Source organism: Natrix helvetica (genome assembly GCF_964273705.1).
Source record: "Natrix helvetica genome assembly, chromosome: 2".
NCBI classification, from domain to species: domain Eukaryota; kingdom Metazoa; phylum Chordata; class Lepidosauria; order Squamata; family Natricidae; genus Natrix; species Natrix helvetica.
Window position 1 is genome coordinate 200,405,668 of NC_138552.1, and position 22,699 is coordinate 200,428,366.

Here is a 22,699-nt window from a genome sequence, read left to right on the forward strand (position 1 = left end):
GTGTAGTATCACAGCAAATTTCTACAATTTCTACATTAACTTTTTAAAAAACTATACTGTCAAAACTGAAGGTTTACAGAAAGAGCAATGAATGTCATCCTTAACATTTTATTGCAATATGTCTTGACATTTATTACATATTTGTTTTAAAAGGCCAAAACAAATATCCACTTGTGGTTTTACGTTATTTTACACTTATAACCACACTATAACCTATCTGAATGAAAAACAATATAAAATTTGCAGTCTTAACACAATGTTATGCAACACGCTTAAACAAGTCAGTTAAAGACATATGTTTTAACAGATTAACAGAGTTGGAAGGGACCTTGTAGGTCATCTAGTCCAACCCCCGCTCAAGCAGCAGACCCTACATCATTTTTGACAAGTGGAAGTCCAAACTCTTCTTAAAAGCTTCCAGTGATGAAACTCCCACAATTTCTGAAGGGAACTTCTATTCCACTGGTTGATTGTTCTCACTGTCAAGAAAATTTCACCTTATTTCCATTTCGTAGTGGTCTCGTGTGTACAACCTAACTAATCTTGGATAGTTTTAACCAGTTGTTTGCGCGTTTCGCCTTCTTCGATGAATCGGTTCCAATGAAAGGCGAGCTGCAATCGGAAGCCCGACTTGCAAGAGGGCAATTCGGAAGAAAGGCTTGTCGCCCAAAATAAGCATGGCGGCGACGGCGACTGTTTCCCCTCATCCCCGCCCATATGAGGCGGGAGGAGGAGGAGCGGGTGGGCCCGGTGAAACAAGGAAGGGAGCGGGCGGTTTTGAAGCCACCCGCGAGCAGATGCCTCCCCAGCGGCCGGCTAAACGAGCTCAGAGCCGGCGGTGAGGCCATGAGCCGTAGCGGCGGCGAAGCGCTAGGGAAGCTCCTGAAGGCGCAGGCCTTCCGCTTGCCCGGCCGCCACGGTTACGCAGTAGAGTTTTCGCCGTACCTGCCGGGGCGTTTGGCCTGCGCTACCTCGCAGTACTACGGGATTGCAGGTGAAACGGCGGCAGGTGGCGCGTGCGCAGTGGCGGCAGCAGCAGCAGCAGCAGCACCTTGACTCTCTGGTCGCGTCCAAAGGGTGGTTGGATGGAGAGAGAGGAGGACGGGCTCTAGTCTGCTTCCCTGTTTGAAGGGCTTTCACCGAGATAAGGACCTGGTTTGGATAGCAGCCACCGTCCCATTTCCCGACCATTCTTAGGTTTCACGGGATTTACTTAAGTGAATTTACTTAAAATGAGTTTTGCCCCATTTTATTACCTTTCCTGCCACAGTTGTTAAGTAAACCACTGCAGTAGTAATATGATTGTTAAGTGAAACTGTTTGCAAATGCTAGGATGTTTGCCGCTTAGATTGCATTCAACCTAGCTGATAAAAGTTTACCTGGAACAGAAGTGCACACATGCTCTTGGTGGTCCAAAATTAATTGGGAGTCTTCAAGTGTGATGTGCACACTTTAGGGCCGTATTTTTTAAAAAATAAACTAGCTCAAGAGATCACGAGAAACCGGGGGAAGAAGGGCTTGGGAAAGCCATGATTAAGTGCTGTACACACTCCTCGCGTGGGAAGGGAGTGCTGAGGCTTTCCTGGGTGAGTGCTGTCAGGTTCCACCCAGTTGTGAAGGCCAAATATGGCTTTTTCAGGCTTGTGCCTCCGCACAAACCAAGACAGGAAGATCATTTTATTACAATTTATCAGAATATTCAGACCAAAGGGATTCCTCATTCAAAGAGGGAACCCCAATCTTTAGCTTACATCCCCTTTTATAGTTAACATAACAAAGACATCTGAAAGAGGAAAGTTGATTGGACAGGGTAGTAGCATACATGTTTGTTAAAATGAGGTCTGAAGGGGAATACATTGTAAAGAGAAAGGTTGTTTGGGGTTCACAAAAGAGATAAGCTAGACCCCAATTTGTAGTCTCAAGTTTGTTTATCAGTTTTGTTGTTATTGTGAAGTTGTGTCAGACTCATCGCGACCCTATGGACAATGTTCCTCCAGGCCTTCCTACTCTCTATCATCCTCTGGAGTCCATTTAAGCTCAAGCCTACTGCTTCGGTGACTCCATCCAGCCATCTCATTCTCTATCATCCCCTTCTTCTTTTGCTTTCAATCTTTCCCAGCATTAGGTTCTTCTCCAGTGAGTCCTTCCTTCTCATTTGATGGCCAAAGTCTTTGAGTTTCATCTTCAGGATCTGGCCTTCTAAAGAGCAGTCAGGGTTGATTTCCTCTAGGACTGACCGGTTTGATCGCCTTGCAATCCAGGGGAATTGCAGGAGTCTTCTCCAGCACCATAGTTCAAAGGCCTCAATTCTTTGGCGCTCAACCTTTCTTATAGTCGCAACTTTCACAGCCAAACATTGCAAGTGGGAAATGTCTGGTGTGATTGACAAAATTGATTAGTAACATAAATTTGGGCTCAATTGTCGTTATAAATTGAGGACTATCTGTATGTCTCTGTGTAAATTTAGTAGTGAAAATGTTCTTCCCCTGCTAGTTAATTATGTTTGGTAGTACAGGTAAGCCTTGACTCACGACCACAATTGAGCCCAATATTTCTCCAAGTGAGACACTTAAGTGAGTTTTGCCCCATTTCCCCCCTTACCTTTCTTGCCACAGTTGTTAAGTGAACCACTGCAGTAGTAATAGGATTGTTAAGTGATTCTGGCTTCCCCATTGCCTTTGCTTGTCAAAGGTGATCACATGATCCTGGGACACTGCAATCGTCAGTTGCCAAGCGTCTGAATTTTCATCATGTGAACATGGGGATGGTGTAGCAGTCATAAGTGTGAAAAACGATTATAAGTCACTTTTTTGAGTGCCGTTGTAACTCCGAATGGTCAGTAAATGAGTGGTTGTAAGTCGAGGACTGCCTGTATTGCACCTGGAATGAATCTCCAAAGATAACAAAAATGCCTTAGGAAAAAGGCATTCACACATGTGATATCCGAAAGGTGTGCTTGGGACCACAATCCAAAAAGTGGGCAGTACAAGGATGAAAAGGGGTGGGGAACCATTTTTATTGAATTAAAATTAAATCGTTAATATGTAGTTCCCGTTATATATTTAGTCATTTTCTCCCAGTCATGGTGACAACATTTGAATAATGTTCAAATGGGAACACACATGAAACATTTAGGTTTGCATGCAACTATGGGGTCTTTTAGGTTGCATTTCCATTTTACATGGAATCAGTATACAATTAGCCATCCAGTACAGTTACACCAGTATATGATAGTCATTAAAGCTATATGTCACCCTTTTAGCCCAGTATCTTGCAGACCAGATACTGCAAGAATTCATGACATGCTACTTTATTGTTGTGAGGTATAAAACAGGATCTTGAAAGTCAGTCAGTTTTCCGCTGCCTTCTCTTTCACCAAACAGAATCAAAGCAGTCTTATTTTGAGTTTTTTTCCTTTCTCATTATTTTCACATTTCAAGGGCTCATTTGCGATTTCTTTTCCCTTAACTATTTTACCATTCCTTCCATAAGGTCATCTCTACATTATTTTAAACTATATCTGAAGTTAATTGTGACCATTACATTTTTGTACCCTAAAGTAAAAAATCTCTTCAAACGTTTATTTGAAAGTGCTTCCTACTTCCTTTTCCCATCTCAAGTTTTCAAAATGGTTCTTGAAATGTACAACTTTTGAAGGCAGTAAAAGGTAATGCTGATTCTGCTTAACAATCCATGCTATAGAGATGTATTTTTATATTTAGTCTTTGGAAGCTTAATAACTGTAAAATTCATCGGAGTGTAACCTGTACATCTTTTGGGAAAAGAAGATGGCAGAGCACATAATTTGTATATAACATCTTCAGTTAAAAAAATTAAATTGTAAGTAATGAAAAAGACCTCATACTGTAAAAAAGCATTGCCAGTTAGAGTAGCAATTGTATGTTAAGTAGATATAATTTGACAAGGCTGTAAGGTAGGCTTCAGTGTTTCTAAAAGAGGTTTCCAAAGTTTATCAGTTTTCAAGAATCTTAGTCTAATTTAGTCCGTATTATACTGTAAAGCCGGGATGTCAAATACATGTCCTGCGGGCTGGATCCATCACACACAGGCCATGCCCACCTTAGTTCCGCAAAGGCAAAAACATCACGATACATCGCGATATGTCACGTGACACGATTGAGTTTGACACCCATGCGTAACCATTGTTTTCAGTGTTGTTTTTATTATCTTCAATTTTAGGTTGTGGAACTCTAGTGGTGTTGGAACAAAATGAAGCTGGACTTCATCTTTTCAGGAGGTATTTTGTTTCTTTTATAATAAAAATAATTATTGCATAATCTTGTGCTTTTGTAATTAGATATTCTGATGTAGTTTTATTAAACAGTGTAACTATATCAAAAGCACGTATGCTGCTAAATTCTTGTGTGTTGATTTAATAGAATAGTTGTTCTGACCTGGCCTTTGGAGAAACAAGAAAAAAAACTCCCTGCAAAGAAAAACCCCTCTTTAATTACATATTGGGAAACAACTGCATGCACCAATAGAAAGTCAGGCAAGAGCCCTGCAAGGAGTTAATTGAAGCAATAATCCTTATCAGCTTGTTATGATAAATGCAAAGTTGTGAGCTCCCAGCCAGAAGGCTGCAAATTAAGTCAGAGAAATAGATAAACCTCAGTTCTGGCAGGGCAGTCTTTGTCCCACGAAACACACAAGGAGCAAACTTTGTAGAAATGCAAACGGTTGTCTGCTACAACCACCCCTCCTTCCCTTTTCCTCTTGATTTATTCCCTAGCCAGGGAGGGGCCAGTCAGCGTCCACTTTGTTTTGCTTTCTGAGATGACTCATTGTCCTCCGTTGTTCACCTCTCCTATTTGCTCTGCACATACGTGCATCTAGAACAGCCCCCAGCTGTTCTTCCTCCTCACTCATCTCTGACTCCAAAGGCAGCTGCCTCTCTGGATGGGAAATGCTGGATGGCCCTGGCTCTATCTCTGCGTCTGACGCTGAGCATCCTTCAGAGCCTTTCCCAGGCTCCCGAACTGACCCAAGTTCTTCCCCAACCTCCTCACCATCTGAGTCTGCCTCTAGCTCTGCTGGCAGCTGGCGAGCCACAACGGTAGTATTGAATAAAAAGGAGTTGAAAGAAGTATTAATAGAACAGTTCAGAATCATTTAACGCCTCAAGTCGAGAGTATTTTTAGGAAGTAAAAACTTCCTAAAACAAGTATGATTTTTTTAGATGCAACACAAATTTTATTCAGTTTAGTGGTTTACTGCAATCTTGGAAAATTACTAATGTCTACATTTTTGTTATGCATGAAAATATGCACGTTTTTGCCAGCTCCAAATTTTGTCTCAAGCCCCAATGGTGGAACAGTCCCATTGGTCCTCAGCCCCAAATATGAATGTTAATTCAGAAATCCTCATGTCTTTTTATAAATAATAATAAATTTGAATTTATTAGCCGCTCCCTTTCCAGACAGGACTCGGGGCGGCGTACAATAAAACATATAAAACATAAAACATATGTACAAACACATAAACATACACATATACAAAGACATACATGCACGGAGGAGGTAACAAATTACATCACATTTAGACAGTTAAAAATCACCATTAAAATACCCCATTAGTAATAACACAATTTAAAAATTTAAAAAATTTGAATGGACTGTCAGGAGGAATAAGAAAAAATTTACGGTTGAGCCAAGCCAGATAATTGAAAGAGGTGGGTCTTCAGCTGTACACGGAAGGAGCGGAGATTGGAAATAATCCTGATGTCACGGGGGAGGTCATTCCACAGGGCTGGGCCCATCACAGAGAAGGCTCTGCTCCTGGGTGTCGCCCCCCGACACTGTTTAGCGGACGGCACCCGAAGAAGTCCCTCTCTGTGTGAGCGGATTGGTCGTAGGGATGTATGGGGCAGGATGCGATCCTGCATGTAACTAGGTCCTGTGCCATGAAGCGCTTTAAAGATCATAATCAAAACCTTGAAACGCACTCGGTAGACTACAGGAAGCCAGTGCAGCTCGCGCAGGAGAGGTGTTACAGGGGAGTATCTAGTCCTCCCCATAATCATAATTTGTTTGTTTGTTTTACAGAATCTTTATAGGACAGAATTCTTTCTGTACAACAATATTATTTGAACAGGGAAATATTGAAAGAGGAGGGAATGTAGGTTTTTTTTTCTAGTTTTCCAAGGACTTTCTGATTACAGCATATTGTTTTGGTGAAATATATTGTAAAACAATTTGGGGGATGAGATGGGGTTGGTTTTTTTTTAAAATTCAACAATTTTTCTCTTCCATGGACAAAGACAGTAAACACCTATTGGATCTTTGAAAGTACAATATTACTTGGTGATTTAGAAATACTGGGAATGTCTTTTACCTTTACTTTAACTGTATAGGTGTTAATTTAACAAAAAAGAAAATAATTTTAAATGGCTCTTCATTTTCTGTTACTTGCATTTATCCTTTCTTGTAGAGGGATGTTTATAGAACACACACACCCCAAACCCATAAAACAAAAGTCAACTGAAGAGCGAAAAAGGAAATTGAACTACTTCCCCACTTTTCAAATATGAAGATTCTTCTTTCATAAAAAACATTGTACATGAAACTTGCCTACATTGATTCCAGAAAAAGGCAAAGAAAAAAATAATAATCCTACAACATTAAATTCTACTAAAAAATAAAAGCTGTCAGCAATTACTTAAAAAAAATATCTAGCTTCAGTTTCCTGTATCTCTTATGGTTAGTAGTGACAGCGATGTGTAAAACTGACTGCCCACATAATGTCCTGCAAAATGACATGCATTCCGAAGATAGGAACTTAATTCCTCAGTAAACAAGGTGGATGTCTATTCCCATCAACATGTGTTATCAATCAACATTTCTGAGTTGGGTTGAGTTTTTAGCCTTGGCAATATAGCTGCCTTTACTACTTTGAGCAGGTGCCTGTTACTTGTCCCAGCTTCTGACAACCTAGCAGTTTGAAAGCATGTAAAAATGCAAGTAGAAAAATAGGGACCACCTTCAGGGGAAGGTAACAACGTTCTGTGCACCTTCGGCGTTTAGTCATGCCGACCGCATGACCACAGAGTCGTCTTCGGACAGCGCTGGCTCTTTGGCTTTGAAATGGAGATGAGCACCGCCTCCTAGAGTCAGGAACGATTAGCACATATGTGCGAGGGGAACCTTTACCTTTACCTTAATCTGTAAGTAAAACAGCTAACTGCTGGTAGGACATTTCTAACTACAGATCCATAGCAACATACAGACTACTACTGGGCGTAATTACACACTAAATCTTTTTTTTAAAGATTTCATTGTTCATTGTAGCATAACAGAACTAAAATAAAAATTAGGATAACGTAGGGGAGTGCATGACTATAAAAAAAAAGAGAAAAAGAGGTATAGACACTTTCCAACACAGTAAATTCTAATATAGTTATGACCTCAACTTTTTACAGTATCTATAATTACAACTTTTTATATTATATATTATTATTACAATTATTACAATCTTCAGATGAAATATTGAATTTCATTTTTAAGCATAAAAACCAGAAGCAATATCCCAATAGAAATAAGACCAAATGAAATCTCTTTGTTTAAAATAATTTACATCGCCATCTTAGCAAAATCTTTTTTTTCTCCCCCCCCCTCCCCGTTCTGGGAAGTGATAATATCTCTATTAATCTTTCAAAACTGTTATCATTTATATTAACAAAACTCACTACATTGTTTCAAATTCTTTAATCTTAAAGGCTAAACTGTTTTATATTATTTTTGAAGCGCTAAAGATTTCTCTAAAAATTTCATCTTTATAACTAAAATCAATTCTAATACATCTTTTTAAACTTCCTTTTAACATACAGTATATACTTTTCCATTCACTTTCAGTAATAATTTGCAAAATTTAGGAATTATTCAAGCGTATATAAAAGAAAAAAAGATTAACCAATTTTCAGTTCCATTTTATAAGCCCAAAATAATGCATTTAACTTTCTTTTAACTACCTGTGTTAAACCAATAGAAAATACATCCTTATTTCAATTAGCCTATTAAATTTAAGTCACTCCTTCCAGCTTGTTCTCATAAAGTAAAATCTTTTTCTTCTTTGGAATATCTATTAAAGAAATATTTTTTCTCAAAAGATTCTCCAATATGATCTTTAAAACAAATATTTCGACATTGTCAGCTTCCATTTCATTTTTGAAGTGGAAATCCCAAACGGATTGTCTTGACCATAATTTTTACTTGCAACTTTTCTTATTTCAGTTGCACTGGGGGACTTATAATTGTAATGGGCTTGTAATTATATCATCTTCATAATAGGCACTGTTCGCATCAGATTTATATTCCAGTTAGGTTCTTTTTATTGTCAAATTCTTATGCAGTAGTAGCTTCAGTGGTTTGATAACCCTCTGCACTTGGCTGTATTTCTGGATTACTCATCTATCTTACTTCAGTAATTTGTTTCTCTTGCTCCTCTTTCATGACATTTTTCAAACATAGTTGATATATAAGATGAATTTTGCTTAAATACTCCTTCAAAATAATTTTTGCAATTTTTTCTAGTTTTGTTGCCTTTAATGTCTTCTTATATTGCTTCATCTTCTTCTGTTCTTCAGCTCCCTCTTGTGGTCAAAGAAAATATACATTTAAAATAAAGCTTTTTGTAGATGAACTGGTACTTCTGGCCAATCAGTATCCATTAAAATCAAAAGATTTCAGCGTCCCATAACAAAAAAATCCAAAAGTGCAAATTATAACTCCAAACATAAAATAAAAGTGACAAATTCATAAAAATGAAGATATTAAACGATAACTTTTTCAATTTTTATGTTTCTCCATCAAAATAAGAAAGAAAAAAGTACCCCAAGCTTCCTTATTTTAGCTCACCTCTGGCAACCCTCCATATTGTTCAGTAATAACAATCTCCCAGAAATGGTGCAGATCTTCAAAAAGGTGAAACAGACTGTAACTGAATTAGTAAGGATAATAAGCAAAGTGTTTAAAAAGTGAAAGACATGACTAACTGTCCATTTGAAAAATACATTCCAAAACTATTACTTTTTTTTAACAATGAAGTGGTTACAGCCACACCTCCCAGCTTATGGATGACTTATCTGACTACTTCCAAGTACTGGTTCAGAGTCTCCTTGCAAACTATCACTTTATGGAGGATCTTATGGTGGTGATTCATGGAGAAGAGAGTCATAAAACTTGAAATTGAAAAATCTGAAAAATTGAAAAAGCTTTGGTCAGTTGGCTATCTTCATTGGAAGCCTTGCAAATGAAATCTACAGCTATTTGAAAAGAAATTATTTATTCCCTGTAGAAAAAAAGGATTCTCCAAAAATTTAAGAGGAATGATGGAATAGTTATTGATCAACAAATTGATTTTAAAGAATTTGAGAAAAAGAACACATTTCTTTATGACTTGAATAGATTGTAAAAAAGCATTTGATTCTGTAGCTGGATTGAAAAATATCTCAAAATTTTGGAGTTAGTACAACATTCAACCATTTATGAATAATTCAATAAAGTTTTGGTGATCAAAGTTGATCACTAATAGAGAAGAATTAGAAATTGATATCAAATGTGGAATTTTTCAAGGAGACTCATTATCACCTTTACTCTTTATACATCAGTGGCCCACTGACAATAAGCTTGAATAAGGCAAACTGTGGATCTGAACTTCATGAAAAGTTAGATCTGTTTATTTGTAGCAGACTTAATTTTTAAAATGCTGAATGTTAAAAGTGGGTCATAATCCTCCCGCCTCCCACACATTCATTGTTTAAGCAAGAAAGCTCAGGATTGAATATGTGAGGATTTCTCTCTTTTCATAATTTCTGTGTAAAATGAGTTAAGTTGAGTGAATGTAGCTCAGTGAAATGTTATGACTTGCTAAACATTTCATTCCAGGTTCTCTCCAGGCCCTCCTCCTCATATTTGTTTGTGTGAGATGTAAATGTTTGTTTTGAGATTGTGTGTTGGGGTGAACCTAGTCATTATATAAAAATTTGTATCATTAAATAGTACCCGGTTATATTAAATGATATATTCTTGTCATAAAGTAATATATTCACTTTTGGTTTAGTTTTGACTGGAATGATGGTCTATTTGATGTGACGTGGAGTGAAAACAATGAACATGTGCTGGTCACGTCTAGTGGAGACGGATCTTTACAGATCTGGGATACAGAAAAACCTGCAGGTCCTTTGCAAGTCTATAAAGAACACACTCAAGAGGTATAATTAAATATTGTCCTTTTTCTCTAGAACAAGATAGACTCTTCAAAAAGGAACCCTTTGTAGTTTAATCAATAAAACAGTAGTTGAAGTTTAGAAATACCAGGACCTTCTTTCACTTCTATTGAATTGAATAATCTCTGATTTATCCTGCTGTTGCTTTTGTTTATTTCTTCTGTTTATCTTTTCTTTATTAAAATGTTTTTTTAAAATAAATACATACTGTTGGAGAAAATTAATGACATTCTGAAAAACAAACAAGCAGAACTTCCTTTGAAAATTGCAATGTTCTGCCCAGCAGTATATTATCCTTACAAATCTTGCATCCCTGTTTGAATAGCAATTTTGTATCATTGAGATCGATGGAAATGATTTTTGAGTATTATGTAACATAATGATTCTGTTAGTTCTATTGTGGAAAAATGGAAAGGTTCTTTTTGTATTTTTTGTTTAAAGTGTTACAGTAACTATAAAAACACTTCAAGAGGTTGTCTTATCTAGAAATTACACGATTTTTTTCTTTTTCCAGGAAGATTGTGGTATTTATATTGTATGAACTTCTGCCATATAAAATAAGTTATTTATTATTGGCTTTCCTATACATAACTTTCTTTACTCTGCAGAATTTGTAAGTTTGTCACTTTGTGGAACTGTACTGATCCCCACCCCCACCCCCAAGATTAATAAGAGAAGCTAACATAAAAATGTATTCATTGTCTTTGTAGCAAAGTTAGAATCTTAAAATAACCAAAATTTGAAACAATCCAAGTATACCTTCTCTGGGAGTTTGCAAAATGTTTTGAGACCAATTGTTCTAACTTCATAATTTTCATAATTCTAAGGGTAGACTACTATTGGTGAGATTTGAATAGTCTGTTCGTACATTGGAATATCTTTTGTCATTCTGTGATAGAAGTAGGGCATTTCAAAGTCCAGTTGAATTAGCCTCAAGCATTTCACACATTTCTCGCCTTCTATTTTCTTATTTTACAGGCTACACATTTTATTATGAAAAAATTTAAAGGCCTGTCTGTGGGACTTTCTCCATGTGGCAGCTTTTTGTTTCTACCAGCACCAAAGCTGTTGCTTTTCCCCCCACTAAAGAGTGAAACAGGCTTAACATCCTCAATTGATAAAGTAGTATTTTTCCTTTTATTTGAATATCTTTTGAATTTTCATTATAGCGCAAGGTCTTTAAAATCTGTTAGGCATTGTTACCCATAGCCTTTGACGAAAGTCAGTGACTTGAAAACAAAAGCAATAGGAAACAGATTGGTTTGTGATTATCAAAGTTTTGGATAGAGGGTTAGCAGAGATTGATTTTAACCATTGTCCTGCGCTAGTGATTGCCTCAACTGATTCAGAGAGCTCTTTGTGGTAGCCTAACCTATCTTCTTCTAGGGAGTTATTGTCAGATGAAGCCACTGCATCCTCCTCCATCAAGGAAAACGCAGAGTAGTAGGAAGGTGTGTAAGGAGTGAATAAGCATTAACCAAGTGCATTATATTTCCTGAAGGTCTTCATATAGCATGTACACTCTTCTTTAGAACAAAAAATGTTGAAGAAATCAGCCTAAAAGGGTAGGAGGGTAGCAGTGGTTGGGAGAAGACGCTTTTGGGCAGGGTGATGAGTTTTTGAGTTTTTGTTTTTGCAAGAGTTGACTAGAGGTTTCCCATCTTAGTGTTAAAACACACACACACACACACACATCTTTGAGTCAGTGTGATTCCTGACAATTGCCCGGAGAAGTCCCTTCAGGTTTCTTGTAAGGCTTTTTGCAAGTGGGCTGAAAGAGAAGGACTGGCCCAAAATCACCTATTTGTTTTTAGTGTCTGTTCGGGACTAGAAGCCACAGTCACCTGATTTCTAGACTGCAGGGCTGTAAAAATCCTTTTAAAGGGCTACTTCACAGGTATAATTGCAAAAGAAATGATTTGGAATAACTAATGTATTTTTTCAGGCATGAGTGGCTGCTTCATAAGCTGCTTCCAGTTGTTGTGGCATGCCTATACATGGGCATAACACTTTATTTTGCAGGGGAAAAGGCAGGGAAGGAACTTCTCTGGGCATTTTGCCCATCTAATCAAAAGCAGGAGTTAGTTGATGCACTTAAAATAAGCAATATAAGTATTTGAGGTGGTTCCTGACCTACAGTAACCATGTTAAACAGGAGTCATATATTCTGCAGGAATATTTTGTTGCAACTCTCAAGGTTAGCTCTTATGAAGAGGTTCACAAGCAGTGAATGCCATCAGGCTTTTGCTCTATTGCCGTAATATTTTGAAATATATGTTCAGTTGTTGAAAATTAAATACTCTGACTCCTTTGCAACATTAGAAGTTTTGTTTTATAGCCATAGTTTATTAATTGATTAGTCTTATGGCCGTATCTAAGAAAATAAAATAAAGTTAAAAAACCAGAATCTACTCCCAGGGTAAAAGAGCATTGTTTTGTTTTCGGCAGCCTAGTTAATTGATAAAATGATGAAATATCACTATCAATAATATATTTAAAAAGCTGTCACACCTTACTAAAACTAATTGGATCCTGTTTGGAAGCCGCATTTATCTTTTAGTAAACTTAAAAATAGCCCTTGGGCTTGTGTAATTTTTCCATGCTACACCAATTGTAGATGAGTATCTGAACTGGGATATTTCCAGTGGTAACCTAGTTTTTATAACAGGGACTGTGGTTTTCTCCTGGAGATTATCTTCTTTGCACAGTGGATGGAGTACTAGAAAAATAGAGAAGAAATGTGCTAATCCAAGAATAGCTGGGCAGAAAATAAGAGTGAGCAGTGTTTGGATCAATGCTTTTAAAAACTATAATTGAGGGAGTATCAAGTAATAAAATGGATCCATTCTTCTGAGCAAAAATAATTCTTGAAATATTATTGAAAACAACAGTTGACTGGGTCTTAATTTTCTATCTTAGGAAGAAAAAGTGAAGGTAAAGACTACAGCTATTATACACTGCAATAAATAAAAGGATGTGCCAAACAGCCACACACACATTGCCTACACAGACACACAAACACACACATATCTATGTTATGTCTATACAAATATATTTTAGTATAATGCACATGCATGCATAAACATTTTATGTCTCACAATCATATAGCTAATAAATTATTGTGTACCTTTATAAATTGTGGGTTATTAATATGTATGTGTATTAAAAGAGAAGCGTTTTATTTTTGGTTATTGGTTTTCATTTTTTCAGTCTTCAACCTTGATATATCTTCCTCTTTCTTACACAGTATATCCAGTATATTCTTTCAGTAGCAGGACAGGAAATGTGCTCTATTTATGGTTTATCCAATGTATGTATGCTAGCAAGGTAAAGTGTATCTAATATTTGCAGGTCTACAGTGTTGACTGGAGTCAAACCAGAGGAGATCAGCTAATAGTATCTGGATCATGGGATCAAACAGCAAAATTGGTATGTTTATACTGCAGATTACTTAAATTGCATATTGGTTTGACATTCTAAATTAATATTCTCAACATGATTTCTGTTCTTTTCTTTTACCGATGATGACTTGCTTTCTTATGTTTAAATTAATATTAGTTAAAATAAGACAATTAAATTGAGAAATCTAGTTGTTTTTATAATTACAATATTTTCTGAATTAATTTCATCAAGTGGGAAGAATCGCAGGATGTATTTCTTTCCATAATAAAACTGCAAATTGATCAAGACTTGCATATGCGATGGTTCTTTAAATTATTAATCCATGGCAGTTGATAGTTGAAAGTACAGGTATCTCTTGACTTATGACTAGTTGCTGAGTGACCAATCTAAGTTATAATGAGCCATGGTGGCACAGTGGTTATAGTGCAGTACTGCAGGCTACTTCTGCTGACTGCCGGCTGCCTGAAATTTGGCAATTCAAATCTCACCAGGCTCAAGGTTGACTCAGCCTTCCATCCTTCTCAGATGGGTAAAATGAGAACCCAAATTGTTGGGGTAATATGCTGACTCTGTAAACTGCTTAGAGAGGGCTGTAAAGCATTGTAAAACACTACATAAGTCTAAGTGCTATTGCTAATAGACTCTCATGGAAGCTACTGAAGTTCTGGTGGTCGGAAACCCCCACCCCTCATATGTCTACATTTATGAGTATATCCAGGCTGTTTATTTCTATTTCTTTCAGAGAGGGAGGGGGGGAGAGAGAGGGAGAAGGGAGAGAGAGGGATGGGAAGGGGAGGAGAGAGGGAGAGATGCATCCCAATTTTTAAAACGAAAAGCAGATCAAAGAAGCAGCTGATTTTCAGAAAAGCATACATTTAAACTCTTTTATAGGTACACATTTTGGCAAATTTGAGATAAACTTTTTTGCACCGGGAAATAATTTTATAGGAAAGCAATGTATTTGTTTCATGACCATAATTGCTTATATTTTGTTTGCGATCACTTTGATAATCTCCAAAGTGGAAGCTATATCCTACAAGTAGGTGTACCAATCATCCTTTATTTGTTTACGTTTTGTCTAGTGGGATCCTGAAGTGGGACGGCCATTGCGCACATTCAGAGGCCACGAAGGTGTCATTTATAGTACCATATGGTCTCCACATGTCCCTGGCTGCTTTGCCTCTACTTCAGGTAAAGGCTGCAATTTCTATTTATTTGTACTAGCAGCACTCCAATTACATTTGATTGTTCTAAAATTCCGTCCAGCAGATGGTGGTATAAATTTAAATAAATAGTGGAAGAAATGAAGAATGTGTAGCTATAATTAAAGAGCAGGCTCAGTTGTTATCTTTTAACTACACATATCTGGCCCCTCTACATGGATCAGCAACTGCTTTAATCAAGTGAATCAATAGCAGCTTTTCATGCTGTCATTTCATCTCTGGCATTTTTTACTGCCTTGCCAACTTTCTTTCCCCTAGCTGATACAGCACTACAAGAAGTTATAAATTTCTGAATGGCTGTCTTTTATCCAATACTTTCGTGTCTTTATGAACAGTGTTCAAGTCATTTCATTTCCTGAAAAATGTAGCTCAACCGTCCTTTTGGGAGCATATTATCATAACGATTATGCCTTTGGATTTGAAGGCACAAAGGTTATTTGTGTGTGTAATGTTGGACTGCATTTCCTGGAAGTAGAGCTGCACATGAATTGGTCATACCGTGATCTGAACCATTTGCCTAGCTATTTACCGTATTTTTTTGGAGTATAAGATGCACCTTTTTCTCGCAAAAAAGGGGGTGTAAATCTAGGTGCGTCTTATACACTGAATACAGCATTTATGGTCTAGCGAAACCCCGTCCCTTTTCAAAAATGGACGTGCAGAGGGTTTGGGAGGCTTGCAAAATGCTCCTGGGGACTGGGGAGGGCAAAAATGAGCAAAAACTGACCCCCCCAAGCCTCCAGGAGCACTATGCAAACCTCCCAAACTCTCTGCATGCTGCCCCCCCCCCTTTTTTTGCAAATAATGAGGCATGCCGAGGATTTGGGAGGCATGCAGAGTGCAAAAACTTTTTTAAAAAATTTACCTCTTCAAAATCATGGTGCGTCTTATACTCCGGTGCATCTTATAGTCTGAAAAATACGGTAGTCATAAATAAACATTGTTTATGGTAACATAGTAGCAGTAATACTGGATCCAGTGATAGCCATCCTAAATGCTTTTTGGGATTGCAGTAGCCATAAATCACAGCATGGTTAATTGCCGGGGATTTGGCAGTTGCTGTCCAGGTTACTGACCTCTCGTATGCAAGTTGTGCTTTTGAGTATACGGGTTGGGTGTCAGATGAGGATCAAATCTCAAATTTATATTTAACTACAGTTAGTTCTCATTTAGTGACTGTTCACAGTTATGATGGTGATGAAAACGTAACCTTGAGACGAGCCCTTCCATTTATAATCTTTGCAGGTCCATAAAGCAAAAGAAAGTCTAACTCACATTTTCACTTAATGGCCACTCCAGCCAAACAACTGAGTTGCTGGCTCCTAATTGTGGTCATTAAATGAGGATTTCCTATACAGTTAAATATTTCAATGGTTTTGCGTTGGTCACTATTTCTCAGGTTAAACTACTTTAGCAGGACTTTTGTTTAGAAAAGAAAATGGTAGAACTGTTGCAATTTAAAAATGCAGTGTATATATGCAACAAATAAATTGAACCGCTGTGAAAGGTGTGTTCATCCCATTGCAAAAATGGTGGAGGCTGGGTTCAAATTTAAGTAAGTGGCTCATTCTAGCTAGGCTTCGGTAACAAAGCAAAATATAAAATCATTGTTTTTATCTTGCTTTAATTTCCTATGATTAAAGGTAATTTCTAAAGTAAAAGAGAAAGAGCTTGCTTTCCTCTTGCGTAGAATTAATAAAAAGGGGGAGGAATACAAAAGCCTGAGGCTGAAGTTCAGGGCCTCTGAACTGCCTTTATTTATTCCCAACTAATGAATTAATCAGTGTCAGCATGTTTAATTTTAAAATAATCAACAGGATCATGTGTCGGAAAGATTTCAGTGTGTATTATGAGTGTTTTGTTTTTACAATTCAGCAGGTTGTAGAGCTGCTTTATCAGTGGAAGCTGTATAATAGCTCTGTCTCTTTGATTAGTAGCAGCATGATCATTTCTGTATTTTAAAAAGAGAGGTCAGTTGAGTGTTTCTTGCAAATGTAATGCCATTTAACACTTTGGTACTGCATCTACTTTGAACATGATTGCTTGGAACCCAGTCTCATTGCTTTGGATCCCTTTGCTTGTTTCTTTGAAGTGCAGGCAATTTGCATATTGTTCTACTTCACTAGGCACTATTTAGTTGGTCTCCCTGGCTTCTGATGAAAGCCACATCATGCCCAAAATTGTTATGTGCAGTGTTAAAAAAACATTCTGTTTAACTGACCTTGTCCCCCTAAATTAGTCCCAAAAGACAATCATCATTAGGAATTTGGAACAACTCTGGCACTTTACACATAGTGCAACTCTATGCTCTTAAAGAGATTGTTCCTATTTGTTCTTAATAATTATTCATATTTGTTCTTAATAATAAACAGATCAATTTTTTTTTATTTTGAGAGGAAGGTTGTATGGCAAAAGTCTCCGAGATTACAACTCACAGCCTCAAACATCTTCTTGGTGAGCTTAGTTCTCTTTAGGATAGCTATAGCTGCTGCTTTTATCCTAAGGATTTTGTATTGAATACATTTGTATTATTCAACAAACTCAGCAAGTTCCATTATTTTACTTTTGGTTAACAAGCTAATGTCTCGAAAAGTGTTACCTCCTGCTTGGTAACCTAGAGTCTTCCTATTGGTTTTAATTTTCAGCTTCCCAGCTAACTCCATGCTCTCTGTATTTTCCACTTATCATCCACTTATGCTCTAAAAACATTTACGTTGGCTGAGTTATCTGTTGCGTGTATGAGATGTTATGTATGATGATTAGATTTTACATATATAAAATAGAAAAGTGAATGTTTGTGTGTTTATTAGATATGTATATACACATATGTATACACTTACATAATACAGACATACATGAAATACATAACATAGCATAGTAATAATGATGAGATATGATTATATCTATCTATCAAACAAATCTATGTTACAGAAATTAGAATAAACTGAATATCTACACCAAAATTAATAAGTAACTAGGGTTGATTGAGCAAACGAGACAAAAATCTGCTCAGGTATAAAGAAAAACTAAATCAGTGCTTTTTTTTGCCCATATTAGTTTGAACATTTTCATTTAAAACTTTGATTATTGGAATAGTCATGCTGCTGTACTATTTCTCTCTCTCGTTTGATAGCTTTTTAAGAATAGAATATTTAACCAGGTGGATCTTCTTTTGTTAATAGAAGATATCATCAGAAAAATAAAATTCAGTACATTGGCAAATATAAGATTTAAAGACTTTTGCTGTTTTGCAACCTTGGTATTCCAAGGTTTATTACTTATTGCAGTTGCCATAGGTTTTTTTTGGAACAAGCGTGTGTTCAGTTTGGCTGAGCTACAAAAGGCTTTTAGGTTTTGCTGTACCTTGCAGTACAGAATTACTGACTGAATTAATAGAGCAACTCAGCTTTAACAAATTTACTTTGAGAACGTTTTACTTTGAGAGATATATATATATAGTAGAAAACATTGTATCTTTTGAATTACAGGTAGTCCTTGACATGACCACAATTGAATCCAAAAATTCCAGTGCTAAGTGAGGCAGTTGCTAAGTGCACCTCATTTTACAACTTTTTTCCAGAGTTGTTAAGTGAATCACTGCCATAGTTAAGTGAATCATGTGGTCGTTAAGCGAATCTGACTTTTCCCATTGACTTTGCTTATTGGAAGCCGGTTGGGAAGGTTGGTGATCACATGACCCAGGACAGCGCAGCCATCATAAATACATGCCAGTTGCCAAGCACCTCAGCTTTGATCACGTGACCATGGGGATGCAGCAACAGTTGTAAATGTGAAATCCGGTCATAAGTCACTTTTTTCAGTGCTGTTGTAACTTCGAACAGCTGCTAAACAAATGATTGTAAGTCAAAAACTATCTGTAATGTTGAGTTCTGGTGACTGACTGAAAAAGTTCCTGCGGTTTTCTTGACATATTTGTAGCTTACTAGGGCTAAAATAAAGAAATCTCCTCATGCCTAAAACAGGGCCAGAACACACAGTCTCCTGTTTTCTAAATTGGTGCCTTTAACCCCTACACTCAGCTAGCTGTCATATAGTAGTAAACTCTAGTTCTAATGTTGCTCAGAAAGAAAATTCCCCCAAAGGTTTGTAGATGTGCGGTAATGAGCATTTTCAACAGTGAACAGTGTTGTCTATCAGTTCAGTTAATTTCTAGAATAAATAAATTGGACTAGAAAGGAATATAAAATATATTATTTCCATAGTGCTGATTAGTGGGTATTGGAAAAGCACAATCTGCTTTCTTTTGTCTTTGCCGAAACTAACCAAGAGGGACACGGGTCCAGCACACAAGTGGCAGCACCGAGTCTCCCTATAATCCTGTCCATGCCCTTGGGGGTCACAGGGTCAAACTCATCCCAGATTGTCTCCACAAGATTCATTCCTGTCGACTCGCCCGAATCTACCCAGTCAGTCCAAGTTTGTCCGGATCTGAGCGATTTTATCCTGCAGATACTGAACAAATTCTTCAGCCCTACCCTGCAAGGGGTCTTTCCCAGTTCTTTGGTTAAGTAAGGAGCGGGTCACCCTAAACAGGGCGGCTGGGCAGTTATCTGCGGACGCGATAAGAGCGGAAAAATGTTGCCTTTTGCCGCTTTTATCTCCACTAAGTAAGATTTAATATGAATTCTTACTAGTGTTCAATCAGATCAGATTCGGACCGGCTGGCCCTCCAGCCACTCTCTAGGCGCCTTTTCTGGTGTTTCATCTCCCGGAGCTCCTTGATAAACCAGGGAGCCACCCGGGATCGACACCGGGTCAGAGGCCACAAAGGCACAATGCAATCCAAGGCCCCAGTGGCCGCCCTATCCCAGGCTTCCACTAGGGCTTCGGTCGAGTTGTCAGCAAGGGATCCAGGAAAAGTCCCAAGCTCCATCAGGAAACTTTCAGGATCCATCAGGCACCTGGGGTGGAACCATCTAATCGGTTCCGCCTCCCTGCGGCAAGGGGTAGCAGTATGGAAGTCAAGCCTGATGAGGAAATGATCAGACCATGACAAGGGTTGAATAGAAATATCCTCTAAATCTAGATCATTCATCCACTGCCCAGAGACAAAAATCAGGTCGAGCGTGTGTCCCCTATTATGGGTGGGTCTTGAATTAACTGAGTTAGGTCCATAGCCGTTATGGAAGCCATGAACTCCCGAGCTGACTCGGATGTCTCGCCAATGGAGGGCAGATTGAAATCCCCCAGGATCATAAGCCCGGGGAAATCAATCGCCAATCCAGCTAACACATTAAGCAGCTCCGGCAGGGCCGACGAAACGTAGCAGGGATACAGGTACGTAACAAAAAGGCCCACCTGAACGCCAAGGCCCCATTTCACAAAAAGGGACTCACACCCGCCTATCTGAGGCACAGTGACCTCCTGAGGTCTGAGACTTTCCCTAATAACAACTGCCACCACCCCTGCCCCTGCCCTGGGCTCTCAGCTGGTGAAATGCCCGGAAGCCTGGTGGGCATAGTTCACTAAGGGGAACACCCCCCTCATGGCCCAACCAGGTCTCCGTAATGCACGTCAGGTCCGCTCTACCCTCTTGTATGAGGTCGTAAATGAGGGGAGCCTTGTGTACCACGGACCTGGTGTTAAGCGACACCAGCTGGAGACCAGGGTCCTGTAATCCCGAGCACCCGGGCGTACGATAAGGGCAATGAGTGTTCTAGTCCAGAACTGGGATATCTGATAGGAACTGTATCTAGTCACTAATGTTGACAGTGGCTAGAATCCAGGTAGCTACTTAAGGCATGCCTAAGGGCTTGAGAATGCCAAGACAAATCTTTGTTTTTAAGTAAACATGTTATATGTAATAAATTTGTGAAAGAACTGAAACTAAAAAAAAACCCTGCATCACTTTTAGGAGGGTTGTACCACATGGCATAACTTCCTCATAAAGTCCTATGGTTCTTGAGATTCCAACCCATTCTTATATATTCTTTGCTTTAAGATAAGCTAAGACAGAGATGGCGAACCTTTTCGGCACCGAATGCCAAAAACGTTGCGCAGGAACATTGGGCGCAAGTGTGTGCGCTCGTCAATGCTGCGCTCTGATAAAGCCGAACTTCTGGGTTCTAGCATGCACACGCACCCAACGATCAGCTGGCCAATGCAGAAAGCACATCAATTTTAACAGCATCTGTACAAGCATAGTCTGAAATATAACACTACAAACAGTGTATATTGTCTTTACTGTTTGTTGCAAGGAGGCAAATTGCTGAAAGGCAAAGGCAGATATTTTTCCCTTGTTTTCCTCCCCAAAATCTAGGTGTGTCTTATACTTCGGAGCGTCTTATACTCTGAAAAATATGGTAATCGCATCTAACAGTAACGCTCTATGCAACCAACCTGCCGCCTCTGCTGCATTTCCAGACGCCCATTGGTAAAGCCATGTTTTCAGGGTTTTATGAAAGCCAGCAGGAGCAGAGGCAATCTAATCTCTAGGGGTTGATGTTCTAAAGGGCAGGTGCCATGGCAGAAAGTTTCTTCTCTTAGGTCCCATCATAGGACATTTCTTAGCTGATGGGACCCATGTCTCTCCTGCTTCTGATGAAACAGGTAATGTAAGTGAGTCTCTTAAGCAGGGGTGGGCTTCAAAATTTTTAGCAAGGGGTTCTCTGCCCAGTTGCTGGTTGGCCATGGGCGAGGCCATGGTGGCCATGGCCTAGTTGGCCTCCTGCACCACAGTGGAGGTGGGCGTTTTTGCCCACCCTGGACTTCTTAGGCTTTCCTTGAACCTCCGGGAGAGCAAAAACGGCCTCCCCAGTTCCGGAGGTACGTTTCTGGCCTTCCCAAAACCTCCGGTAGGCTCGTTTTTTGCCCTCCCCAAGCCTCCGTATATGCCATGCACTTACCTGCACCCAAAATAGGCTGCGTGGGGACTCCTGGGAGGGGCAGGGCCAGTTAAGACCCCCGCTCTTAAGTAACCCAGTGCTATACCATTTGGGTCCCATTAATTTCATTCAAATGCTGTATAACACATTGTTCTCAAAGAGAACATAAGCAGAAATTAAAAAAAAAATGAATTACAATAAATAAAATGGGTGTCATACCCATGCCCAGTTTAGTGAAGGGGAAAAAATTCGTGATAAATTGATACAGCCAGATTGTTGGGGGTAAACAGCTTAGAGAGGGTTAAGTGGTATTGCTATTGCTATTATTTGAACCAATAGATGTTTGTAAAAGTTTTCCTTTTGTTTTCTGTCTGTGTCTGTCTCTCTTTCTCTCTCTCCACACTCATATATATAATATAAGTGAGAAGGTGGTACTAGCCCTTTAAGGTAGGCCAAGTCAGGAAACAAACACCACAAGAAATACTAGAATTTGACTTTATTGAGAAACTATAACTGAATCTTGAAAGCCTGACAGGATTTTTCCCTCTTCTCAAGAGAATCAATCTTGGAGATCACTTCCGGTTTCCGAAGGCGACGGACGTTGGTCCGCTGTTCGCTTCTCCGGTGGGCTCCTTTTAGGAGCACTGGCGGTCTTGGAGGAACCACCTGCCGTAGGGCGGCTTGCTGGAACCCCCCAGATAGGCGGCAGCCATGGAGGAGTCTCCAGGTTCGCCTTAGGAGCCAGGGAGCATAGGGGGTGCATAACAGCACCATCGCTGAATGGATTCTGGAAGGAAAGAGTTAACCATGCAGCGGCTGAAGTGTTGGAGGTGAGAAATTCGCTCCAATCTCCTTAATTGCTTTTAACTGACGAGTAGCGGCTTTTTTTCAAGTTGTGGATTCAATCTGTTTGAAGTAGGAAGGATGGAGGGGGGTTTACTTTTTTTCTTCTACCCCTCTCTGGCAAAGCGGCATTTGGACTGTCT

At 38.8% G+C, this 22,699-nt stretch overlaps 1 protein-coding gene across 1 annotated transcript in view; it reads left to right on the forward strand.

Annotated features, from left to right (window-relative positions):
• Positions 1-730: 730 nt before the first annotated feature.
• The window catches only part of PEX7 (peroxisomal biogenesis factor 7), a 66,287-nt gene continuing 44,318 nt past the window's right edge, over positions 731-22,699 (forward strand). The window contains exons 1-5 of the mRNA XM_081940662.1: positions 731-994; positions 4,201-4,258; positions 10,078-10,228; positions 13,595-13,672; positions 14,728-14,836. Coding sequence (XP_081796788.1) covers positions 847-994; positions 4,201-4,258; positions 10,078-10,228; positions 13,595-13,672; positions 14,728-14,836 — 544 coding nt within the window. The 5' untranslated portion in view covers positions 731-846. The remainder of the gene's footprint in view (positions 995-4,200; positions 4,259-10,077; positions 10,229-13,594; positions 13,673-14,727; positions 14,837-22,699) is intronic.